Here is a 24,420-nt window from a genome sequence, read left to right on the forward strand (position 1 = left end):
TCAAGGCTAGCACTCTACCACTTGAGTCACAGTGCCACTTCTGGCTTTTTCTATATATGTGGTGCTGAGGAATCCAACCCAGGGCTTCATGCATATGAGGCAAGCAAGCACTCTTACTGCTAGGCCATATTCCCAGCCTAGCTTTTTTGTTTTGTTGGTGGTGGTGATGGTCTTGGGGCTTGAACTATGGGCCTGGGAGCTGTTCTATTAAGGCTAGTGCTCTGCCATTTTGAGCCACAGCTCTGCTTTTAGTTTTCTGGTGGTTAATTGGAGATGAGAGGGACGTTCCTGCCCCTGCTGATTTCAAACCGTGACCCTCAGATCTCAGCGTCCTGAGTAGCTAGGATTGCAGGTGTGAACCACTGGCATCTGACAGCCTTTTTGCTCAAGCTTAGTGCTCTACCACTTGAGCCACAGCTCGATTTCTGGCTTTTGGGGAGTTAATTAGAGATAAGAGCTTCATGGACTTTCCTACCCAGGCTAGTTTTCTACTATAGTCCCCAGACTTAGCCTCTTGAATACCTAGAATTACACATCAGCACTTATTTCCTTTTTTTTTTTTTTTCAAATTTAAATTCAGTATTAGAACCTTACAAATGCTAGGAAAGCACTCTACCACTTAAGCTCTCCTAGCCCATTTAGTTTTACTTTTTATTTTACTTAACAAGGATCTTGCTGGGCGCAGGTGGCTCGCTCACACCTGTAATCCTAGCTACTCAGAAGGCTGAGTTCTGAGCATTGCAGTTTGAAGTCAGCCCAGGTAGGAAAGTCCATGAGATTCTTACCTCCAAAAAGGTAGAAGTAGAGCTATGGCCCTAGTTGTAGAGCTCTAGCCTTGAGTAAAAGAGCTCAGGGTCATCATTCTAGTTCAGAGTTCAAGCCCCAGTATCAGCACACACAAAAAGGAAAAGAAAACAAGGATCTTCCTGCTACTGCAACTCGTGCTTGAGCTAGCCTTATACTCTATCCTCCTGCCTCTGTTATATGAGATCATGGGTGTGTACCATCACTTCCACATAATTGTATATATTTCTAAAGGATAAATAGGGCCTCTTTAAAAATAGTCTTTTGTTTTGTTTTGGTGTTGATATCAAACCTAGAGCCTCTCAACTGTGCAAACATGTACTCACTGAGCGACATCCCTAACTCTACAGTAATTTTTTTCATACTTTTCAAGTTCATATTGATGTACCTTTTCCTCAATTTTAAAATAGTTTCAAATATATTTTCATTGTTACTTGCTGATATGGGTCTTGAGTCTTTTTGTAATGTACAGGTTTCTGTCTCTTTTTTTCATTTTTCCTTTTTGTTGGGAAAAACATTGGTCTTAGGAGATTTCTACAGTCTTAATTTTGTTTATTTACATTACATCTGTAACATTATATAACATGTTCCTTTTTTTTTTTTTTTTGGCCAGTCCTGGAGCTTGGACTCAGGGCCTGAGCACTGACTCTCTGGCTTCTTTTTGCTCAAGGCTAGCACTCTGCCACTTGAGCCATAGCTCCACTTCTAGCCGTTTTCTATATATGTGGTGCTGGGGAATCGAACCCAGGGCTTCATGTATACGAGGCAAGTACTCTTGCTACTAGGCTGTATTCCCAGCCCTATAACATGTTCCTTGTCTTCATTTTTTCTGTGAGTTGATGTTTACGTTGTAAAGTTTGATCAGATTCAGATCCTTTTTCTGTTGTTGTTGGTCCTGGAGCTTGAACTCAGGGCCTGGGTACACTCTACTACTTTAAGCCACAGCTCTACTTCTGGTTTTTTGGTGATTAATTGGAGAAAAGTGTCTCGCAGACTTTCATGCTCGTCTGACTTTGAACCTAGATCATCCTTAGATCTCAGCCTCCTTAGCTATGATTGTAGGTATGAATCACCAGCACCTAGATTTTTTGTTTTTGTTTTTGAGATGGAGAAGCAGCATGACTGTCAGAGGTGGCACAAATGATTTTTAGTTTGCTTTTGCAGGTAGTCTATAAGTAATACATCACATTTATTTTAAAAACAATTTTATCGAAATGTAATATGTCAGTATGCCATTTAAAAATATGAAATATAAACTTTTTTCCAGCATCATATTGTGAAGCTTTCCAGGCACACTGCCAGGGTGAATTTTTTTTTTTTTTTTTGTGGTACATACTGAGGTTTGAACTCAGGACATCACTGCTTGGCTTGGTTATTTAGCTGATATTCTGTCACTTGAGCCATAGCTCCAGCCCAGCTTTTTGGTGTCTGTAGACTTATGTCATGCTGGCTGTAGACCAGCCCTTTAGCTATCATCTACTTGAGTAGCTAGAATTTTAACATGATTTTGCAGTGAACATCCATATGTCTAGCATCTGAAATATACTGATACTTTGTTTTGGTAGTACTACAGTCTCAAATCCAGGTCCCAATGCTTGAGGGATGCCTCCAAACCCTTTTTGCTTTTTTTTTTTTTTTTTTAAATTGCCAGTCCTGGGGCTTGAACTCAGGGCCTGAGCACTGTCCCTAGCTTCTTTTTGCTTAAGGCTACTAGCCCTCTACCACTTGAGCCACAGCACCACTTCTGGCCTTTTGTTATGTAGTGCTGAGGAATGGAAGCCAGGGCTTCATGCATGCTAGGCAAGCACTCTTCTGATAAGCCACATTCCCAGCCCTGCTTTGGTTGTTTTTGAGCTAAGGATTCACCTGTTTTTTTTCTTTTGCTAGTCCTGGGGCTTGGACTCAGGACTGAGCACTGTCCCTGGCTTCTTTTTGCTCAAGGGTAGCACTCTGCCTCTTGAGCCACAGAGCCACTTCTGGCCTTTGTATATATGTGGTGCTGAGGAATCGAATCCAGGGCTTCATGTATATGAGACGAGTGTTCTTGCCACTAGGCCATATTCCCAGCCCTGTTTTGTTTTTTGTTTTTCTTTGCCAGTCCTGGGACTTGAACTTGGCCTGAGCACTGTTCCTGAGCTTTTTGCTCAAGGCTAGCACTCTACTACTTGAGCCACAGTGCCCCTTCCAGCTTTTCCTATTTATGTGGTACTAAGGAATTGAGCCCAAGGCTTCATGAAGCATGCTAGGCAAGCACTCTGCCACTAGGCCACATTCCCAGCCCCTAAGGACTCATCTTTTACCTGCAGCTAGCCTAGACCTACTCAGTCTATTGGTGTTTCTTGCTGTATTTAACATGATTGGCATGCATCCTGTGCTGCACTGTTTTTTCTATTGAGATTGGGTCTTTTGAATTCCTCCCCCCACCCCCCATGCTAGCCTAGAACCACAGTCTTTCTAATCTCAGCCTTGTACATAGCATGTTTGACTGAGTCCAGCTATTGGTTGAGATGATAGTCTTGTGAACTTGTGCCTAGGGTGGTTTCTAACTGCAGTCTTGATTTCATTTCCTGAGTAGCTAGATGTGAGCTATTGGTGCCCTGCTTATTTTATTGAATGGTGTTGATGTGTAGTTTGTAACCTTCCTGTCTTAGTCCCTAGTGATGGGATTACAAGTGTGTTTCATCATGCCCAGGTAAATGTTTTATTATTTTCCTTTATCACATATATGTCTATCTATATGTCTGTCTTATTTGACTTAATTGTTTTTAAGTGCTAGAGATTGAACCCAGTGCCTGGAACATCTTAAGCTTGTGCCTTATCACTGCACTCCCAGCCCCTCTTTTTTGATTCTGTTAAATATTCAGAAGTCACTGTGCTTCACCATAAGTATAAGGAGAATGTATATCTTTAACTGGAACATATTAACTTGCAATATAACTAAAACTATAAAAATTTAAAAGCACAGTTCAGTATTATCTAGCACATTTGTGATATTTAACCAGTTTTATTTAGTCCCAGACTTTTTTTTTTTTGTATTTTTATTTTTTTGCCAGTCCTGGGGCTTGGACTCAGGCCTGAGCACTATCCCTGGCTTCTTTTTGCTCAAGGCTAGCCTCTACCACTTGAGCCACAGAGCCACTTTTGGCTTTTTCTATATATGTGGTGCTGAGGAATCGAACCCAGGGCTTCATGTATACGAGGCGAGCACTCTACCACTAGGCCATATTCCCAGCCCAGTCCCAAACTTTTTGATCACTAAAAAAGATTCCAATAACCATTTGTCAGTTTTTCTTTATTTCTTCCTCTGTTTTCCTCTGTCCTTATGGATATATCTTTTCTGGTTATTTCATATAAATGTAATTATGTAAAGCTGGGCACCCATGGCTTGTACGTATAACCCTAGCTACTCACTTCAAAGACAGCTCAGGCAGGAAAAATCAGTGACACTCTTTTTTTTTTGCTAGTCCTGGGCCTTGGACTCAGGGCCTGAGCACTGTCCCTGGCTTCTTCTTGCTCAAGGCTAGCACTCTGCCACTTGAGCCACAGCGCCACTTCTGGGCGTTTTCTGTATATGTGGTGCTGGGGAATCGAACCCAGGGCCTCATGTATACAAGGGAAGCACTCTTGCCACTAGGCCATATCCTCAGCCCCAGTGACACTCTCTTTGTGCCTGTCCTGGAGTTTGAACTCTGAGCCTGGGTGCTGTCCTTGAGTTTTTGTGCTCAAGGTTAGCACTTTTCTACTTGAGCCATACTTTTGGCTCTCCTCTCCCCGACCCCCCTCCCCCCATTAATTGGAGATGAGAGTCTCATGGACTTTCCTGCCTTTGCTAGCTTTGAACCACCATTCTCAGATCTCAGCCTTCACAGTAGCTAGAATTACAGGCATGAGCCACTGGCATCTGGCTTCTGTATAACTTAATTCCCATTAACTGTGAAAAACCCAGTTGTAGAGTTGTGGTTTAGCCTTGAGCAAAATAAACTGAGAGCCTAGGCCCTGAGTTCAACCCCAGTGCTGGCACAAAAAAGAAGAAAAAATTAATTATACATGAAATTTTGTGCATGGCTTCTTTCCCTTAGCGTGTTTTTGAGCTTTGTCTATAGAATATTTACAGGTTTTCAAAAATAAAACTTTTTTTTTTTTTTTTGCCAGTCCTGGGGCTTGAACTCAGGGCCTGAGCACTGTCCCTTGCTCAAGGATAGCACTCTGCCACTTGAGCCACAGTGCCACTTCTGGCCATTTTCTATATATGTGGTGCTGGGGAATCGAACCCAGGGCTTCATATACGAGACAAGCACTCTTGCCACTAGGCCATATTCCCAGCCCCCCAAAATAAACTTTTTATCTGAAGATACATCTCTGCACATATTTAATATATCTGCCTGACCAAACTAGCTTTTTACTATTTTAAAAATCATTATTTACCTAGTTTTTGTGCTTGTTGTACACATATAAGCAATTTATGTAGTTAATTGTTGACTTAATATATATGTAACTGGGGCTGGGGATATAGCCTAGTGGCGAGAGTGCCTGCCTCGGATACACGAGGCCCTAGGTTCGATTCCCCAGCACCACATATACAGAAAACGGCCAGAAGCGGCGCTGTGGCTCAAGTGGCAGAGTGCTAGCCTTGAGCAGGAAGAAGCCAGGGACAGTGCTCAGGCCCTGAGTCCAAGGCCCAGGACTGGCCAAAAAAAAAAAAAAATCATTATTTACCTAGTTTTTGTGCTTGTTGTACACATATAAGCAATTTATGTAGTTAATTGTTGACTTAATATATATGTAACTGATATTTAATTTTTAATTTTTAATTTAATTTAATTTTTTTATTTTTAATTTAAATTAAAACATTTATTTAATGGCAGTACAAGGGTTTCAGGTCAGAGCCTCAGGAATGCTAGACAGGTGCTCTATTGCTTGAGCCCCATGATCTGTTTTATTATAGAAGATTTATATGCAATTTGTTTAAATGTGTTAATATGGCATGTTAGCTTTCTGTTACTGGAATAAATGCCTGCAATTAAAAAAAAAGATTTATGTGCAATGAAGAATAGTTGTTCAGGTTTGACAAATTCACAAATGTAAGTAACCCAAATATTTTAACATTTATTTCTGTCATGCTAGGAAGTTTTTCATTATGTCCTTTAGTAGTTGCAGTATGTTTCCTCATTCACTTCTGATTTTTTTTCCACCAGAAATTTATTTTGTGTAAATATTTGGACAAAAATGTTTAACTGGGGGCTGGGAATATGACCTAGTGGCGAGAGTGCTTGCATTGTATACATGAAACCCTGGGTTCAATTCCTCAGCACCACATATATAGAAAAAGGCCAGAGGTGGCGCTGTGTCTCAAGTGGCAGAGTGCTAGCCTTGAGCAAAAAGAAGCCAGGGACAGTGCTCAGACCCTAAGTTCAAGCTCCAGGACTGGCAAAAAAAAAAGTTTAAATGGAGCTGAGATAGTCTTTTTCTTACAGTCTCCCAGGAAGGCCAATTTTTGACCAGATAGAAAACATAAACAAAAGAAACAGTTTTCCAGTAATTTTGATGAAACACATATCACTTTTTTTTTCCCTCCAAGCATTTGGCAATCCAGTGCCATTGGTCTCAGAGGCCAGCAGTTATTGGAGATGTACTTCAAGTTTACAGTGGATCTGAAGGGAGGGCTATTATCTTCTGTGAGACCAAGAAGAATGTAACTGAAATGGCCATGAATCCACACATAAAACAGGTAAGTTTTTCCATGCTTTTTCTGTGAGACTTTGCAGATAAATTACTAAACAAAAGTATACTGTTCTTGCTGGTGGCTTACAGTTGTAATCCTAGCTACTCAGGAGGCTGAGATCTGAGGATTGAGGTTCAAAGCCAGCCTGGGCAGGAAAGTCCCTGTGAGATTCTTATTCCCATTTAAACATCCAAAAAACTTAAAGTGGAGCTATGACTCAAAGTGGTAGAGCACTAACTTTGAGCGAAAAAGCTCAGGGACATCACCCAAGCCCTGGGTTCAAGCCCCATGAATGGTAAAAAAAAAAAAAAAAAAAAAATGATACTGTTCTTTGTGGACTAAACTTGGTAGTCATTCTCAGAATTAAGTCCTAATTCAGAAAAACTTAAATCCAGCCTCTGAGGATCTGTGAAGTCAGAATAGATTTAAAAAATATGTTTTTGAGGTTTTCAATGTGATAATAGAAGAGAATTGTGTAAATTTTTTTCAGCTTTGAAAATGAGATCTAGAAAATTACCAACACAAAAACGTGCTGGATAGAGTGGGTCAAGTAGTAAGCACCTGCTTAGCAAACATGAAGTCCTGACTTTTCAACACACAGTACCATTTCACAAACAATACAATCATGTGATTCAGTACACACTATGTAGAAAATGACTTATGTAACTGTGGGCAGAGATGGGAGAGAGAAACTTGGGGGTGAGAAACATTGGTAACTCCTCTGTATAACACCTTATTAATAACAATAAAATTATATTTAAAAAGAAACAAAAACTGGTGAAGTGGCTCAAGTCTGAAATTCCAGCTACTTGGGTCAGAAGGTAGAGATTGGAAGTATCATGTTTTGAGTCTAGCACAAGCAAAAAATTAGGAAGACTCTATCTTGATAATACTAGCCATGTGGGATGATACACGCCTGATACCTGTGTACAAAATGAGTATGAAGATTGTGGTCCAAGGCTGCCCTGTACAAAAATTGAGATTCTATTTGGAAAAAAAAATAAAGGTAAAACAAAAAGGGTGTGACTCAAGAGCTAGAGTTCTTGCTTACCTAACAAGCTGGGGATACTGAGTTCAAAATCCAGTACTAATGAAGAATTATGTCAAGGTGATTTTTTTTCCCTGTAAGTGATTTTTCTTTAAAAATCAGTAGGGCTGAAGGGTATGACTCAAGTGGTAGAACACTTGTTTAGCAAGTGTGAAACCCCGAGTTAAAAATTCCAGTACTGGGGCTGGGAATATGGCCTAGTGGCAAGAGTGCCTGCCTCATATACATGAGGCCCTGGGTTCGATTCCCCAGCACCACATATACAGAAAATGGCCAGAAGTGGCGCTGTGGCTCAAGTGGCAGAGTGCTAGCCTTGAGCAAAAAGAAGCCAGGGACAGTGCTCAGGCCCTGAGTTCAGGGCCTAGGACTGGCCAAAAAAAAAAAAAAAAAAAAAAAAATTCCAGTACTGCACACATACACTCATTTACTCACTCTGACTCTCTGTCTCTTGTGTCTCTCTCCCTCTCTCCTCTGCTGGTTCTGGCCTTGAACTCAGGGCCTGGGTACTGTCCTTGAGCTACTACCACTTGAAAGACAGGGCCACCTCTGGCTTTTTCCAAGAAGTTTATTAGAGATAAGAGTCTTACCGACTTTCCTGCCTGGGCTGGCTTTGAACCACAGTCCTCAGATCTCAACCTCTAGAGTAGCTAAGATTACAGGTGTAAGCCACAGACACCTGGCTAAGGTATCTCTTAGTCAGCAATGTGTTATACTTCCATTTGTTTGTGAACATTGTTTTCCTTCTCACCTCCATTATCTCTGGGAATATTACTATTCCTTCTTGCTAATTACTTTATATGAAGTTTAACCAACTTCTTGGTCAATTTTAGATGAAATTCTTTCCGAACTTGAAATTTTGGAAAGACATGAGCCAAATAGTTTTCTAGTTTCCCAGGTATAGGTTGTATCTAATATTGTTAGTGCTTAAAAATATAGTTTGCAAATTATATCTCAATAAAAGTGTTAAAAAGGAAAAAGTCTCACACCAAGCGAACTCCAGCTGTGTCCTTCTATAGCTTTATCTAGTTTCTTTTATTCTACCAGTCCTGGGGCTTGAAATTGGGGCCTGGGGACTGTTCCTGAGCTGCTATTGCTCAAGGTTTGCACTCTACCACTTGAGCCACAGCACCACTTCTGGCTTTTTTCTATATATGTGGTGCTGAGGAATCAAACCCATGGCTTCATGCTTGCTATGCAAGCACTCTACCACTAAGCCATATTCCCAGCCCTTTTCTTAGGTTTTATTATCTTTGGCATGCTTCGTTTGGATTCTAGAGTTAGCAGTTTCTCCCTAGTGTGGGGCTTTGTTCTGGAAAGGAAGTTTTGCTTTGGTAGTTTAGGATATTTATATAGGGCTTAGCATCTGAGTTGCTGTTGCCCCTGAAAATGTTACCTCTGGCACCTCACAGTCACCACTTCAGCTGCAGTTTTTAACAATTGGCTTGAGAAGATTTTCTTAAGAGCAGCTGTTTTAAGTCTAGCACATTTCCCCCATACATAAGCTCCTGCCCTTGCCTGCTGTGTTTAGAAAATCATTACAATACCTTGTCAGTTTTGTCACAGATGTTATATGTGGACTTTCCTTTTATAAAATTCTGGTTGTTTGTTTTTATGTGGAAACCAGAGAGTCAAAGACTATTGTTACTATCTTTCCCATTTCATGTTAGCTGATGGTGTATGAAAATAACAATATAATGTAACAATTAGGTCAATTCCCTAAATATTATGAAAGTGAAAATTGAATGATTGGGAAATGTTTTTAATTAGATTGACAATGATTTTGATTCATAATATACAGGGTAGGCACACTGATGAAATAAATATTGAGTAATGAGTAATAAGTAATGAGTACTGAAAAGGATACAACATTTTATAATAGTTGGTAGTAGCTATTACAGTGTTAATGTTTTGCTTTGTTTTGCCTGTTTTGTTTCTGGGCTGAAGACAACCCAGGACTTTTGTATATACCAGGCAAGCCACTGAGCTACATCCTGAGCTCCAGATACTCATAATTTTTAATTTATTACTAAGAGGTTGTAAAAGGGGTTCTAATTCAGTTTAAGAATACTTTGCTTCTTGAACATTGTCACCCTTTTCGTCATTCTCTCCATCTCAACCTCAACAATCTCCTCGATTTACCTAGTTTCATTTTCACATATATACATTGAATATTAAGACTGTATTCTCCCAAGTGGTAGAGAACCAGCCTTGGCCACAAAAGCTCAGGGAGGAAGCCAAGAATCTGAGTTCAGCAGAAGAAACTCTCTTAGTCTCTCCTTTCACATATCTTAATAAAGTATTTGTTATCTTTTTTTTTTTTTTTTTTTTTGGCCAGTCCTGGGCCTTGGACTCAGGGACTGAGCACTGTCCTTGGCTTCCTTTTTGCTCAAGGCTAGCACTCTGCCACTTGAGCCACAGCGCCACTTCTGGGCGTTTTCTGTATATGTGGTGCTGGGGAATCGAACCCAGGGCCTCATGTATACGTGGCAAGCTCTCTTGCCACTAGGCCATATCCCCAGCCCTTGTTAGCTTTTTTAACTAAATGTTTTGTATCTGCCTCCTGTAATAAAATTTGAGCTAATGTAATTGTTTATTTTCCTCAATAACAGGTATGTATGAAAATATGTATGTAACTATATTTACATAAACTGAACTGCTTGCCAAAAAAAAAAAAAAAAGACTTTATTCTCTTTCCCTTTCTCCCTTGTAGTCCTTAGATGTCAGCCTTCTGAGATGCTAGGATTATAGACGTGAGCCACTGGTGCCCAGCATTATCTCATTTTTATAAACCTTTATCATTTATATTGATAAACGTAAATGTTGTGACAGAATGTGACTATATATTAAAAAGCCTCATGGGTATAGTGGGACACCACTGTAATCCTAGCCATAAGGTAGAGGCAGTAGGAATAAATTCAAGGCCATCTTGGACTATATAATGAGTCCTTATCTAAAAATATAAAAACAAATTTCATTCCTGTAATTGCAGCTACTCAGGAGATTCATATCTGAGGATCATAATTTGAAGCCAGCCCAGTGAGAAAAGTCCATGTGACTCTTATTGATAATTAACTACCAAAAAGCCAGAAGTAAAGCTGTGGCTCAAGTGGTAGTGGACTAGTCTTGAGTAAAAAAATGAAAACAAAACCAACTCAGAAATAGTACCCAGGCTCTGAATTCAAGCCCTTGGACTAACACCAAGAAAAAAAAATTATATACATATAAATATGTATATATATGTAAGAAACAATGTGCTAGTGATACAGCTCAGTAGTAGAGTGCTTGCCTAGCACCGGTAAGGCCCTGATTTTATCCCCATTTCTTCAAAAAATGTAAATAAGAATAACAAAAAACATCTGACAGAATATCTACCAAATCATTAGTGGTAAATTCTTTTTACATTTGTGTCAAACATTTGGTGGAATGTTTGATTTTTTTTTTTTTTTGGTCAAATAAGAATCAAGCTGGGGGCTGGGGATATGGCCTAGTGGCAAGCGTGCCTGCCTCATATACATGAGGCCCTGGGTTCGATTCCCCAGCACCACATATACAGAAAATGGCCAGAAGTGGCGCTGTGGCTCAAGTGGCAGAGTGCTAACCTTGAGCAAAAGGAAGCCAGGGACAGTGCTCAGGCCCTGAGTCCAAGCCCCAGGACTGGCCAAAAAAAAAAAGAATCAAGCTGGGCTGGGAATATTGTCTAGTGGTAGAGTGCTTGCCTCACATACATAAAGCCCTGGGTTTGATTCCTCAGCACCACATTTATAGAAAAAGCCAGAAGTGGCACTGTGGCTCAAGTGGTATGCCGGGCTCGGGCTCGGGTCGCCTCCCCTGGCGCGGGGAATCAGGCTCTGCTATCCGCTAACAGCTCCCTTTCTCACCCTCTCCCCTGGTCACCCGACCTGCAGGTAAGGCCAGGGTGGAGTGGGGGGGCTCAGGAAAGACCTCAGGTGCGCAGGGCCGTATGAGATCGCTTTACCCCCCTCCTTACCCGTGAAGAAAGCCAGGCATACGTGGACCTCTGAGACTCTTCGAGAGCAAATCTGATTTAATAGGGAGGGGCTAGAGCTGATATAGTAGATGGCGAGGAGAAAAGGGGTCATCAACCTGAAAGCTGATGATAGGCTGGCGAGCTTGTCATAGGACCCCCTCATGAGCTAATGTCAACTGGCTAGCGCCACCCCGGGGGCGAAAGCCCACGAGACTGGGGGGCACATGGGCTGGTGAGAAAGTTTGGGGGCTGGTTGCAAAGCCAGTTCTTCTGGTTCCGGACCCAGAGAATTGTGGCCTGCTTCCGCATTTCCCAGGGCTGGGGGAAGGGCATTGCCCTTCCCCCTCAAGGCCAAAGCTGAACCCCAACAGTGGTAGAGTGCTAGCCTTGAGCAAAAAGAAGCCAGGGACAGTGCTCAGGCCCTAAGTTCAAGCTCCAGGACTGGCAAAAATAAAAATAAAAAAAAATCAAGCATGGTTACAATTGTTTATAACAAAATAATTACAAACAATAGAAGCTAAAGTGTAATTCCAATACTTGGGAACCTGAGGTACAAGGTACTTGAGTTTAAGGGCAGCCTGGGAACCCTGTCTTTAAAATAATAATAGCCAAAGCTCACAACAAAAAAGAGCACAGACCAGACTAGAGGCATGACTCTGGTCAGAGTACCACCAGTGAAAGAAAATGCCTAACTAGAGTACAAGTCCCTGAGTTCTAGCCCTGTTGTCAGCAAACACACACACACAAAACTTAAAAAGATTATAGACCTGATGGTGTTATGATACTACTTGTAAGTATAAGCTGTATGCTTCATTTTCCCCCCTTTTTTAAATAGAATGCCCAGTGTTTACATGGGGACATTGCACAGTCACAAAGAGAAATTACACTGAAAGGCTTCAGAGAAGGTAGTTTTAAAGTTTTGGTTGCAACCAATGTGGCTGCTCGTGGTTTGGACATACCTGAGGTTGACCTGGTGATTCAAAGTTCTCCTCCACAGGTAGGACATGGGAGTGATTTGGGGAAAATAAGGGCACTTTCATAAATTCATGTTTTATTTACAAAGTGGTGGTGGTTAGAATGTGAATGACAGGGCATTTGTTCTTGCTTTTAGCTATATTTTTGTAACTTTGGTGTTAAATGACCAGAATATACTTTTATAAATGACAAACTTCATTGTTTGGATTTGAAACTTGGCCCAACAAAACCATACAAAAGAGTTTTAAAAGCTGATTATGAAGAACTCTGGGAGAGTTTAAATATAACTTAAGAGATTTTTAAGCTTTTACTCCAAATTTTAGCATACAAATTAAAATTGATTAGTACACAGGAACTGGGTACCAGTGGTTCACGCCTATAATTCTGGTTACTCAGGAGTCTGAGATCTGAGGATTGTAGTTCAAAGCCAGCCTGGGCAGAAAAGTTCATGAGACTCTTAATTCCCATAAACTACCCAATAAACTAGCCAAAAGTGAAGCTCTGGCTCAAGTGGTAGAGTACTAGTCTAGAGTAAAAAAAGCTTAGGTTCTGAGCTCAGGACTGGCACAAAAAAAGAAAGAAAAGTACAATGGATGAAATAAAAATTGTTATGATTTGGATGCTAGAATAACTGTGGAACTCGGTAAGTTTTGAAAAGTTTTTTTTTTTTTCCTTATTTCTAGGATGTTGAATCCTATATTCATCGCTCTGGACGCACCGGAAGAGCTGGCCGGACTGGAATTTGTGTATGTTTTTATCAACCAAGAGAAAGAGGTCAACTAAGATATGTGGAACAAAAGGCAGTAAGTAAAGTTAAATAATCTCAGCCTTATCATCTAAATGATGCCTTAGAAGACAGCTCTTTTTACATTTGTTCTCACAAGTCAGTCTACCTAACTCACTTTAAACTGAAATTGGTTGTGAAACATGAAGCATGTTTATATCAGCTGCAAGACTTGTTTTATACAGCTTTTATTGTGAAGACAGAAGAGCTGACTTTCTAATTTTTCCTTTGAATTGTTCCCTTATTACTAAAAGCAGAAGAATATTATGATTCCATTATCTCAGTCCAGCATTGTAGATGGGTGATTATGACATTCTTTTGGTGTGACAGTAAAACAAAAATTTGTATTGTTAATGGCACAGTAGCCCTTTTTAAATTTTTTTTTAGACTTTTTTGTAGTACTTCATGTTTCTCTCTGCATTTATTTATTTATTTATATCTGATTTTTTTGTGCTGGTCCTGGGGCTTGAACTCAGGGCCTACAGTGAAGTTTTGTGCTCAAGGCTAGTGCTGTACCACTTGAACCACAGCTCCCTGTGTAGCCTTTTGGTTAATTGGAGATAAGAGTCACAGGTTTTCCTACTTAAGCTGGCTTCGAGTCCCTCAGATCTCAGCCTCCTGAGTAGCTAGGATTATAGGCATGAGCCCGCAAGCCTGGCTTTCCCCTGCTTTTGTGATGTATATTTTTATATGGTACTTCTTAAACTTTGTAAAACAAAATGGAATAACACAAAAAAATAGGTTTAATCAATGTCTTTTATATTTTGTCACTCAGCTTTGATTTGCAAATGAACTCTTATGATTATATCTTGGGGACAATTCAATTGGTTTTGTTTCTTTTTTCCTCTTTTTGGAATTTATAAGATATTTTTAGAAAAAGCAGATCTTTTCATCTATGGCTTGGAAATCTTGACCTCCAAGAAATGAAAGTTCAACAAATTATATCAATTTAGGAATTAAAGCGTAACAACTTCCATTTTTCTTTAATGTAATTCTTTCATTTTCAGGGGATTACTTTTAAACGTGTAGGTGTTCCTTCTACAATGGATTTAGTTAAATCTAAAAGCATGGATGCCATCAGGTATGCTTTCTGACCTTGCTGAATAATTTTTTCTTTTGTATTAGGCTACTCATCTTTAAGCTCCTAGTCAAATGTCAGAAAATTCTAGACACCAGTTTTCCCAGCAGACATTTAAGTTATAATAAAATGTGAAAATATTATTCTTTCCTATTCATTCTCTTCTCTTTCCTTTGTCCCCTATGTCTTGATCAATAAAAATTACTCTCTTTAAACCATAGGTCTCTGGCATCTGTTTCTTATGCTGCTGTTGATTTTTTCCGACCATCAGCCCAAAGACTGATTGAAGAGAAAGGGGCAGTTGATGCATTGGCAGCAGCATTAGCACATATTTCTGGAGCATCAAGCTTTGAACCACGATCTTTGATCACCTCTGATAAGGTAAAATGAGTGAGAAACTTGTGTATGTTGATAGAAAGTTAAAACTGGCCTATAGGGGCTGGGAATATGGCCCAGTGGTAAAGTGCTCGCCTCGTATACATGAAGCCCTGGATTCGATTCCTCAGCACAACATATATAGAAAAACCTGGAAGAGGCGCTGTGGCTTAAGAGGTAGAGTGCTAGCCTTGAGCAAAAGGAAGCCAGGGACAGTGCTCAGGCCCTGAGTCCACGCCCCAGGACTGGCAACAAAAACACACACACACACACACACAAAAACTGGCCTATAGCAGTTATTGTGTAACAAATTACTGAATGTTGCATTTAATTTATTTCTTTAGTATGTTATTTTCTCTGTCTAGTAAAAAACTATTTCTTGGAAGTAGAGCTGTATCTCAAGTGGTAGAGTACTAGTTGAACAGAAAAGCTCAAGGAAAGGGCCCCAGGCCCTGAGTTGAAGCCCTAAGACAGACAGACAGATACACACTTTGTTAGAAATGGGTTTTCTTATGTAGTTCCAGGCCCTGAGTTCAAACCCCAAGACACACACACACACACACACACACACACACACACACACACACACACACACACACACACACACACACACACACACACACACACACACACACACACACACACACACACACACATGCACACATGCACACACACTTTCTGTTAGAAATGGGTTTTCTCATCTAGTCATGGTGGTGTATGCCCATAATCCCAGTACTAGGGAGGTTGAGGCAGGAGTTTGAGACTAGACTGAGGCCCAGTGGTAAAGTGCTCGCCTCCTACACATGAAGCTCTCGGTTCCATTCCCCAGCACCACATATATGAAAACGGCCAGAAGGGGCGCTGTGGCTCAGGTGGCAGAGTGCTAGCCTTGAGCGGGAAGAAGCCAGGGATGGTGCTCAGGCCCTGAGTCCAAGGCCCAGGACTGGCCAAAAAAAAAAAAAAAAAAAAAAAAACCCAAGAAAAATGAGGGAGGAGGTAACAAGCTTGATAAGAAATGTACTCACTGCCTTACATATGAAACTGTAACCCCTCTCTCGGTACATCACTTTTGACAATAAATTAATTAACAGATTAAAAAAACAACAACTAAGAAACAATAAATAAAGTCTCCCACTTTTTTTTTTTGCCAGTCCTGGAGCTTGAACTTAGGGTCTGGGTGCTGTCCCTGAGCTTCTTTTGGTAAAGGCTAGCACTCTACCACTTGACCCACAGTGCGACTTCTGGCTTTTTCTGTATGTGGTACTGAGGAATCGCACCCATGGCTTCTTGCATGCTAGGCAAACACTCTACCAATAAGCCACAGTCCCAGCCTCCCACTGTTATTGTGTTGGGGTCTGTGACATTCTATGAGTCTAAGAGTGTTTGTTTAATGTATTTAGGTGCTCTATTGTTTGGTGCCTATAAATATTAACTACTATAAGATTTCCCTTTATTTTTATGTAATGACATTCTTTGTCTCTTTGTGCTAATTATAATGAGAAGTTTATTTTATCGAATACCATTATGGCTACCCTGGCCTTCTTTCAAGATGCAATTGCATGAAAGATATTTTTCTGTTCCTTCACTCAGAATTTGTGTTTATCTTTGAATGTGAGATGAGTTTATTGGAGACAATAAATTGTTAGATTGTTTTTTGATCCAGTTTGCTGTTTGGTTGGGAAGTTGAGCCTGTTTATGTTTAATGTTACTCTGGAGAAATATGTCATGTTTCCTGCCATTTTGTTGTTTTCCTATACAGAGGGAAAAATAAGGAAGTGAGGAAAGGAATGAAGTGAAGAAGGAAGGAAACTAATGCCCAACTTCATCTCCTAAGAATAAGAATTTTCAGGCCAGATGCCAGTGGCTCATGCCTGTAATTCTAGCTACTCAGGACACTGAGATCTGAGGGATCATGGTTCAAATCCAACCTCAGGTGGAAAAGTCCATGAGACTCTTTATCTCCAGTTAATCATTACAAAGCCAGAAGTAAAACTGTAATTCAAATAATAGAGCCCTAGCTCACCTTGAACACAAAAGCTCAGGGACAGGGCTGGAATGTGGCTTAGCAGTAGAGTGCTTGCCTAGCATGAAGCCCTGGGGTTCGATTCCTCAGCACCATATAAACAGGGAAAGCCGGAAGTGGCACAGTGGCTTAAGTGATAGAGTGCTAGCTTTGAACAAAAGGAAAGCCAGGGACATTGTTCAAGCCCCAGGATTGGCAAAAAAAAAAAAAAAGGAAAGAAAAAAAAGCTCAGGGACAGCTCCCAGGACCTGAGTTCAAGCCCTGAGACTGGCACACACAAGAAAGAAAAGAATATTTAAGCAAGGCACCAGTAGTTCACACTTATAATTGTAGCTACTCAGAAGGCTGAGATCTGAGGATCATGGTTTGAAGCCAGCCTGGTCAGACAAATCTGAGAGACTTGTCTCCAATTAACCAGCATAAAGTTGGAAGTAGACATGTAGTTCAAGTGATAGACTGGCAGCCTGGAGCCAAAGTCCAAATGAGAACCTGAGACCCTAGTATGGTACAGAATATAAAAGGATAAGAATAAGAAATAAGCCAGACACCAGTGGCTCACATCTGTAATCCTAGCTACTCAGGAGGCTGAGATGTGAGGATCACAGTTCTAAGCTGGGCAGGAAAATTCGTGAGACTATCTTGAATAAACTACTCAGAAAAAGCCAGAAGTGGCACTGTGACTCAACTGGTAGAGCACTAGCCTTGAGCATAGAGAGGCTCAGGGAGGACAGAGTCCATACTAAGTTGAAGCCCCAGGACCAGCCCCCCAAAAAGATAAGAAATAAGAATATTCACTTACATAATTATAGTATTTTAGTCTCTGTACATGAAAAGTAGTAGTAGTACTAGCCAGGTGCCAGTGGTTCATGCCTCTCCTAGCTAGTCAGGAAGCTGAGATCTGAGAATCTCAGTTTGAAGCCACTATGGGCAGACAAATATTGAAGTGTCTATTTTCCATTAACTAGCATAAAGCCAAAAAAGAGAGTATAGCTTAAGTGGTAGAACACCAGCTGTAAGTGAAAAGGCTGGGAGAGACAGATACAAAGAGAGAGAGATAGCCACCAAAGTTTGAGCTCCAATTCTGGCATGCACACACAAAGAGTTCTTTAATTAGGCTGGTAATGTGGCTAAAGTGCTAGTGCGCTAGCCTTGAGCAAAAGAAGCTCAGGGACAGTGCCCAGGCTCTGAATTCAAGTCCCAGGACTAGAAAAAAAAAAGTTCATTAGTCATTTAATATCTAGTCTCTATTCAGATTTGAATTATTCCATCAAAAACATTTATGTTTGCCTGCAGGGAAATAAACCCTTACCTTGCACAGTACTATACTGTTTATTACATACCACAAAGTATTCTTTTTTTAAACAATTATTTTATTTAATTTTTTACTGTTATTAAAAAGTTGATGTTCAGGGGCTGGGAATATGGCCTAGTGGCAAGAGTGCTTGCCTCGTATACATGAGGCCCTGGGTTCGATTCCTCAGCACCACATATATAGAAAAGGCCAGAAGTGGCGCTGTGGCTCAAGTGGCAGAGTGCTAGCCTTGAGCAAAAAGAAGCCAGGGACAGTGCTCAGGCCTTGAGTCCAAGCCCCAGGACTGGCAAAAAAAAAAAAAAAAAGTTGATGTTCAGAGGGATTACAGTGATATAAGTCTGGTAAAGAGTATATTTCTTTTGGGACAGTGTCACCTCTTCCCTAACTCCCAGTTTTCCCTCCCATCCCCAACCACAAGTTGTAAAGTTCATTTTCAACATAGTGTCCAGTGAGATTTTTATTTTTTTAGTTGTTTATATTATAAAGGATGTGTGGAGGGATTACAATTACATAAGTCAGGTGATGAGTACATTTCTTTTTGGACAACATCACCCTTTTCTCTCTTGCTCCCAGTTTTCTTTCCTGTCCCTTCCACAAATTACATAGTTCATGTTCAGCATAGTTCATTTTCAACATAGAATTATTCATTTTGAGGTTGCTATGGAACCATGAAACTGAGCAATAGATTCTGTATAGTAAACACAGTAGTGTGCAATTTAAGGACTACTGTATGTGTGGACAAGGAGGGTGTTTGTGTTTCTGAGACTATATATATATAATTGATTCCAGATTGGTATCAGATAATGGAACATAGTTCACAAATCCAACATGGTAGCTTTACTGTAGCTACTTGGGACGCTGACTTGGGGAGGTTCAAGGCCAACCCAGACAAAAAATTCATGATCCATTAAGGCAGTGGTAGCTCATACTTGTAAACCTAGCTACTCAGGACACTGAGGTCTGAGGATTTTGGTTCAAAGCTAGCTCAGACAGGAAGGTCATGAGACTCTTCTCTCCAATTAACTACCAGAAAACTAGAAGTGGAGCTGTGGCTCAAAGTGGTAGAGCGATATCTTAGAGCAAAAAGACCTCAGGGACAGCACCCAGGTCCCAAGTTAAAGCTACATGACTGACCAAAAAACAACAAAAGAAGGTCATGGTCCATAGCTCAACTTATAAATAAAGTACTCTGGTTTAATATCTCTCCCACCTCCTACCTTCCCCAGAACTAAGGTTTGAACCTAGGGCTTCGCTTTTTGCTGCTTATTTTGAAGACGGAGTCTACTAACCTTTGCCCTGCTTAGGCTGGCTTTGAATCTCAGTCCTCCACATCTCAATCTTCTAAGTAACTAGGATTTTAAGTGTTAACCACTGGTACCAAATTTAAGTCTTAAAGCATAATGGTTAGAATCGTCTTTATATAACCTTAACAATAATACACAGAAAGATATTTTCAATGATGTTTAAAAATTGGTCTAACATTTTCAAAAAAGATTATTTTTTTAGCACCCATGTTATACTCTTGGCTCATAAGAGATGAAGAGTTGTGTCATGAAGGGATACAGACTTAGAGCTTTACTGTTTTGCTGCTACTGATTTTTTTGCAAATGCAGTGTGACTTCTATTCTTTAAGGGGTTTGTGACCATGACTCTAGAAAGCCCAGAAGAAATACAGGATATCAATTGTGCTTGGAAAGAACTTAACAGAAAGCTGAGTAATAATGCTGTATCCCAAATTACCAGAATGTGCCTCCTAAAAGGAAATATGGTAAGTTTTTCTAAATACTTGTAAAGACTTTTAATCAAATACCAAAAATGTACATAGAGACTGCTGAAGTTTTCTGTTTCTTTTTTTTGGAGCCTGATGTAATGAATAATACTGTTTTTTTCTTCTTAGTATTGGTTCATATCTACTTACATTTTTGGAGAATTATATAAAGGATACTTTATTCAGAGCTGTAATTTTGCTTCTGGTTTAATCAATACCCTAGTTATTAAAGTTTCTGGCATTGTAGATCTGTCATGTATGATTGTATATCTTGATTTTCTAGGACTTAGTAATTTATGCTTGCAACAGTTAAACAATAATTTAAAGAAGATACAATTTTGGTTTTTATTGTTATTATTTTTGGGTAGTAGGATCTAACTTAAGCTTGTTAGGCAGGCACCCTGCCACCTGAGCCATGCCCCAGCCTGACAGTATTTTTTAACTGCTATTGGTTGCTAGTGAGGACAGTCATATGGCATGATTAAAATGGTCATCTTAGTGACTTATTTTTATTTTTTTCTAATGGTTTTGAGAAAACATGTTTTATTCAGATAGCTATATAACACATGTTCATTCTAACAAAATTTATTGACTAGATTATTTATTGGAAATAATGAACTCTCAAGGTATGATATTTACTTCAACAAAAATTGAGTCAAATATGAGAAAAATATACACCTTCACAAAAGAATTTAGAGGAAAGGTTAAAGAAAAAGATACACAGGCTTAACCAGTTGTTGAATATCAAATTAACTTTCAATTTATAGTCAACCAAAACTTCAGAGGAAATGCATTGGGTTATACTAGTCTTATTATGTAATAACAGTGTAGCTTTTCATGTGAGAAACTTTGTGACACTAAATGTTAATTTAAGATATATTCTTTGTAGCACCTATGGATTGAACTTATTATTTTATACATGTTAGGGAAGCAATCTACCACTGACTTCTATCTGTAGCCATTCACTAAATTTTTAAACGAATTTGTTTAGAAGGATCATTTTATAAGGGCTATGGAATTTTGGTGTCTACAAAAATTCTAGAAAATCTTGTTGGTTCTAGTAGATTAGATATACTTCTCAGATTTAGGAAATCTGTTGTATGTTGTTATGGATTATCTATTTTAGGAGTCATGGAATGCACATAATTGTTTTCTTTGAGTAAATATGAGGTTATCACAAATACTTATTTGTTAGTAAAAATCAACCTGTGTATCTAAATGAGGATGTTTTTGTTTTGCTTTTAGGGTGTTTGCTTTGATGTTCCCACAACTGAATCAGAAAGATTACAGGTATTTTAATTTAAGTTAATTTAATTTTTTTTTTTGCTGGTCCTATCTCTGAGCTCCTTTTTGCTCAAGGCTAACACTCTGCCACTTGTAGCCAGAAGTGATTAATTGGAGATAAGGGTTTCAAGGACTTTGCTGCTGGTGCTGGCTTCAAACTGTGATCCTCAGATCTCAACTTCATAAATATCTAGGATTACAGATGTGAGCTACCAGTGCCAGGCCTATTTTAAATTTTTTTTTTTTTTTTGCCAGTCCTGGGGCTTGAACTCAGGGCCCAAGACCTGCCCCTGGCACCTTTTGCTCAAGGCTAGCACTTTACCACTTCAGCCACAGTGCTACTACTGGCTTTTTCTGCTTATGAGGTGCTGAGGAATTGAACCCAGGGCTTCATGTATGCTAGGTAAGCACTCTACCACTAAACCACATTCCCAGTCCTCTTATTTTAAATTTTGATCTGCTAAAATAGTTTACTATTTATCTTAAAATTACTATTTTTTTTCATACAAAGGGGTTTCAGTTCAACATGTCAGATTATGAGTACGATACATTTTGGCCAATATCACCTCTTCCACCATTTTTCTCCACTTGAGTAAGTATTAAGGTTATTTTGGAGCCAGCTACCGGTGACTTGTGCCTGTAATTGTAGCTGCTCAGAAGGCTGAGATCTGAGTATTGAGACTTAAAGCCAGCTTGGGCAGACAAGTCCCGCTTATCATCTCCAGGTTCTGGGGACTGGCACCAACAAAAATGGGAGAGAAAGAATAGGATTTTATGATTTTTAGTTTTTCTGTTTAGGTAGTTTCTTTTTAGTTGTATTTTTTTCTTTTCTTCCTTTCTTTCTTTTCTTTTCTTTTTTTTGCCAGTCCTGGGGCTTGGACTCAGGGCCTGAGCACTGTCCCTGGCTTCTTTTTTTTTGCTCAAGTTGAGCACTCTGTCACTTGAGCCACAGCGCCACTTCTGGCCGTTTTCTGTATATGTGGTGCTGGGGAATTGAACCCAGGGCTTCATGTATACGAGACAAGCACTCTTGGCATTAGGCCATATCCCCAGCCCCCTTCTTATCATTTTTGGTATTGGAGATCAAACCGAGGATGTTGCACTTTCTAGGCAAGCAATTTGCTTCTGGGCTACATCCCAGCTTGATTTTTAGTCATTTTAGAAATTCAGTATATATTATGTATACATTTCTATGCCAACTATATAGTTAATAATTAATTGACCTGTAGAATTTGATTATAGGTGTATCCCCATGGATCCTAATTTCTGAAACTTTTTCAGAAAGTTATTCCAATTTGCTATTATAAACAAGATTTCTCTGAACATTGGTATATCTAATTCATGCATTGCCACATTTATCTTATTTTATTTTTGCTAATCCTGGAGATTCAACCTAGAACTTTTTGCATGTTAGATAAACATCCTACCCTAAGCTACATTCCAAGCCTTTTGCTATGTTTATCTTTAACATGGTCTCTCTCTCTCTCTCTCTCTCTCTCTCTCCTTTCTGTTGTTGTGTTGGAATACTAGGCCTTTCCTTGAGCCATCCATCCCTTCTTTGCTTTTCAGTTATATTTCAGATAATGTTTCATGTTTTTGCCCAAATCTAGCCTTACCCCCTCACATTAAGCTGGGACTCAGGTGCGCATTACTAGTCTGTTTATTTGGCATATTTTTGCTTGGACTAGCTTCAAATCACAACCCAGTAAAAGTGATCTCTGTGTCCTGTAATATATAGGATTATTGACTGATCCATTAGAACTTATTTATATGTCTTAAATTGTTTTATACCAGTTCCGAATTGTTTCCAGGTCTTTTCAAGTTCTTGGCTGGTGTGGGCAGTTTTGTGATCCACATTTTCAGTTTATTTTTTGGTTCCTTAAATGTACTTCCTCGAAATACTTCATTGCTTATTAGTGGCATATCTCTGTGCTGACAAAGTAAATAATGCTCTCTTTTAGAATGTGTAAAATAGGCATGTTAGTGTATGCCTGTGATTCCAGCAGTCAAAAGGCTGAGGTAACAGGATCATGAGTTTGAGGCCATTCTAGGCTATATAGTGTGACCTTGTCTCAAAAACAAAAAAAGCAAACAGAAATATATAAATCAAGTATGAATTCAGTCTTGAAATGATTCTGAGAGCTTCTTCAGAGACTAAAATTTTATTGAATGAACTTTGAACTTTTTTGTTTCATTTTCTAGTTTTCATTTTGTTGCAGACATTTTAATTAAGGAACAGAGGGGTTCTTTAGCTAATAGATAATTTAAAATAACCAGGCACCAGTGGCTTATGCCTGTAATCCTAGCTACTTCTGAGGCTGGGATCCAAGGATTGTGGTTCAAAGCTCTCAATCGCCAGTTAACCACCAAAAAACTGGAAGAAGAGTTGTGGCTCAAGCTGTTGAGCACTAGCCTTGAACAAAAATACTCAGGGACAGTGCCCATTCCCTGAGTTCAAGCCCCCCACCCGTACACTTCTCCCTTTGCTTCCTCCCCCCCCCCCAAAAAAAAGGGCCTTTTTACTCACTGCTGGCTTATGATTTCTATTTTGCATTTAATATTAATCCTGGTAATTCCCCTTACAGGCAGATTGGCATGATTCAGATTGGATACTCTCAGTGCCAGCCAAATTACCTGAAATTGAAGAATATTATGATGGAAACACAACATCGAATTCCCGACAAAGGAGTGGGTGGTCAAGTGGCCGGTCAGGCCGGTCAGGCCGGTCAGGGGGCCGATCTGGTGGCCGGTCTGGTAGACAGAGTCGACAGGGAAGCAGGTCGGGAAGTCGACAAGATGGTAGAAGAAGAAGTGGGAACAGAAATCGATCAAGAAGTGGGGGCCACAAACGGAATTTTGACTGAGCATTTGACAGTTAATCTACCAGTGTGAGCTTGCCTATTTCTGCCTAATCATGTACATTATCCACCAAAAATTAGGTCATCATAGTTGAGGTATGTGTCTGCAATTTACGAAGAAGTTGGTCGTATTTTTTTAAAAAGTATTTCACCAGAATGGTTGTAACAAATCTACTTATCCAGTTATACCTTTGAATAATAAAAAAAAAATCTTTTATTATCTCTCTTCACGGTGTGTTGAGAATTTTCTCAGTATACTCTTAAAATTGGTTCTAAGACTTGGCAGTCAATTTTGCCTTAAGGTTTCTTACATTCTATAAAATGTGGTGTATTTATATTTTTATATTCAGAGCATTCATTTTATGTTATATGACAGAAAATAGATATCCTTTTTACCTTAA

At 39.6% G+C, this 24,420-nt stretch overlaps 1 protein-coding gene and 1 long non-coding RNA gene across 3 annotated transcripts in view; both read left to right on the forward strand.

Annotated features, from left to right (window-relative positions):
* Positions 1–24,249, forward strand: part of Ddx50 (DExD-box helicase 50) — a 35,665-nt gene extending 11,416 nt beyond the window's left edge. The window contains exons 8-15 of one of the 2 annotated variants that reach the window (XM_048338907.1): positions 6,383–6,532; positions 12,398–12,559; positions 13,221–13,340; positions 14,329–14,402; positions 14,621–14,780; positions 19,743–19,877; positions 21,123–21,167; positions 23,747–24,249. In XM_048338907.1, the coding sequence (XP_048194864.1) occupies positions 6,383–6,532; positions 12,398–12,559; positions 13,221–13,340; positions 14,329–14,402; positions 14,621–14,780; positions 19,743–19,877; positions 21,123–21,167; positions 23,747–24,025 (1,125 nt within the window). In that variant the 3' untranslated portion in view covers positions 24,026–24,249. The remainder of the gene's footprint in view (positions 1–6,382; positions 6,533–12,397; positions 12,560–13,220; positions 13,341–14,328; positions 14,403–14,620; positions 14,781–19,742; positions 19,878–21,122; positions 21,168–23,746) is intronic. The other variant, XM_048338908.1, reaches the window with a different exon arrangement.
* On the forward strand, positions 838–6,190 carry LOC125346402. Its single transcript, XR_007209926.1, has 3 exons — positions 838–1,063; positions 1,783–1,788; positions 6,180–6,190. It is a non-coding gene; the product is annotated as an uncharacterized LOC125346402 (long non-coding RNA).
* Positions 24,250–24,420: the final 171 nt, after the last annotated feature.

The sequence above is a fragment of the Perognathus longimembris genome, chromosome 2, assembly GCF_023159225.1.
Source record: "Perognathus longimembris pacificus isolate PPM17 chromosome 2, ASM2315922v1, whole genome shotgun sequence".
Lineage (NCBI taxonomy): Eukaryota > Metazoa > Chordata > Mammalia > Rodentia > Heteromyidae > Perognathus > Perognathus longimembris.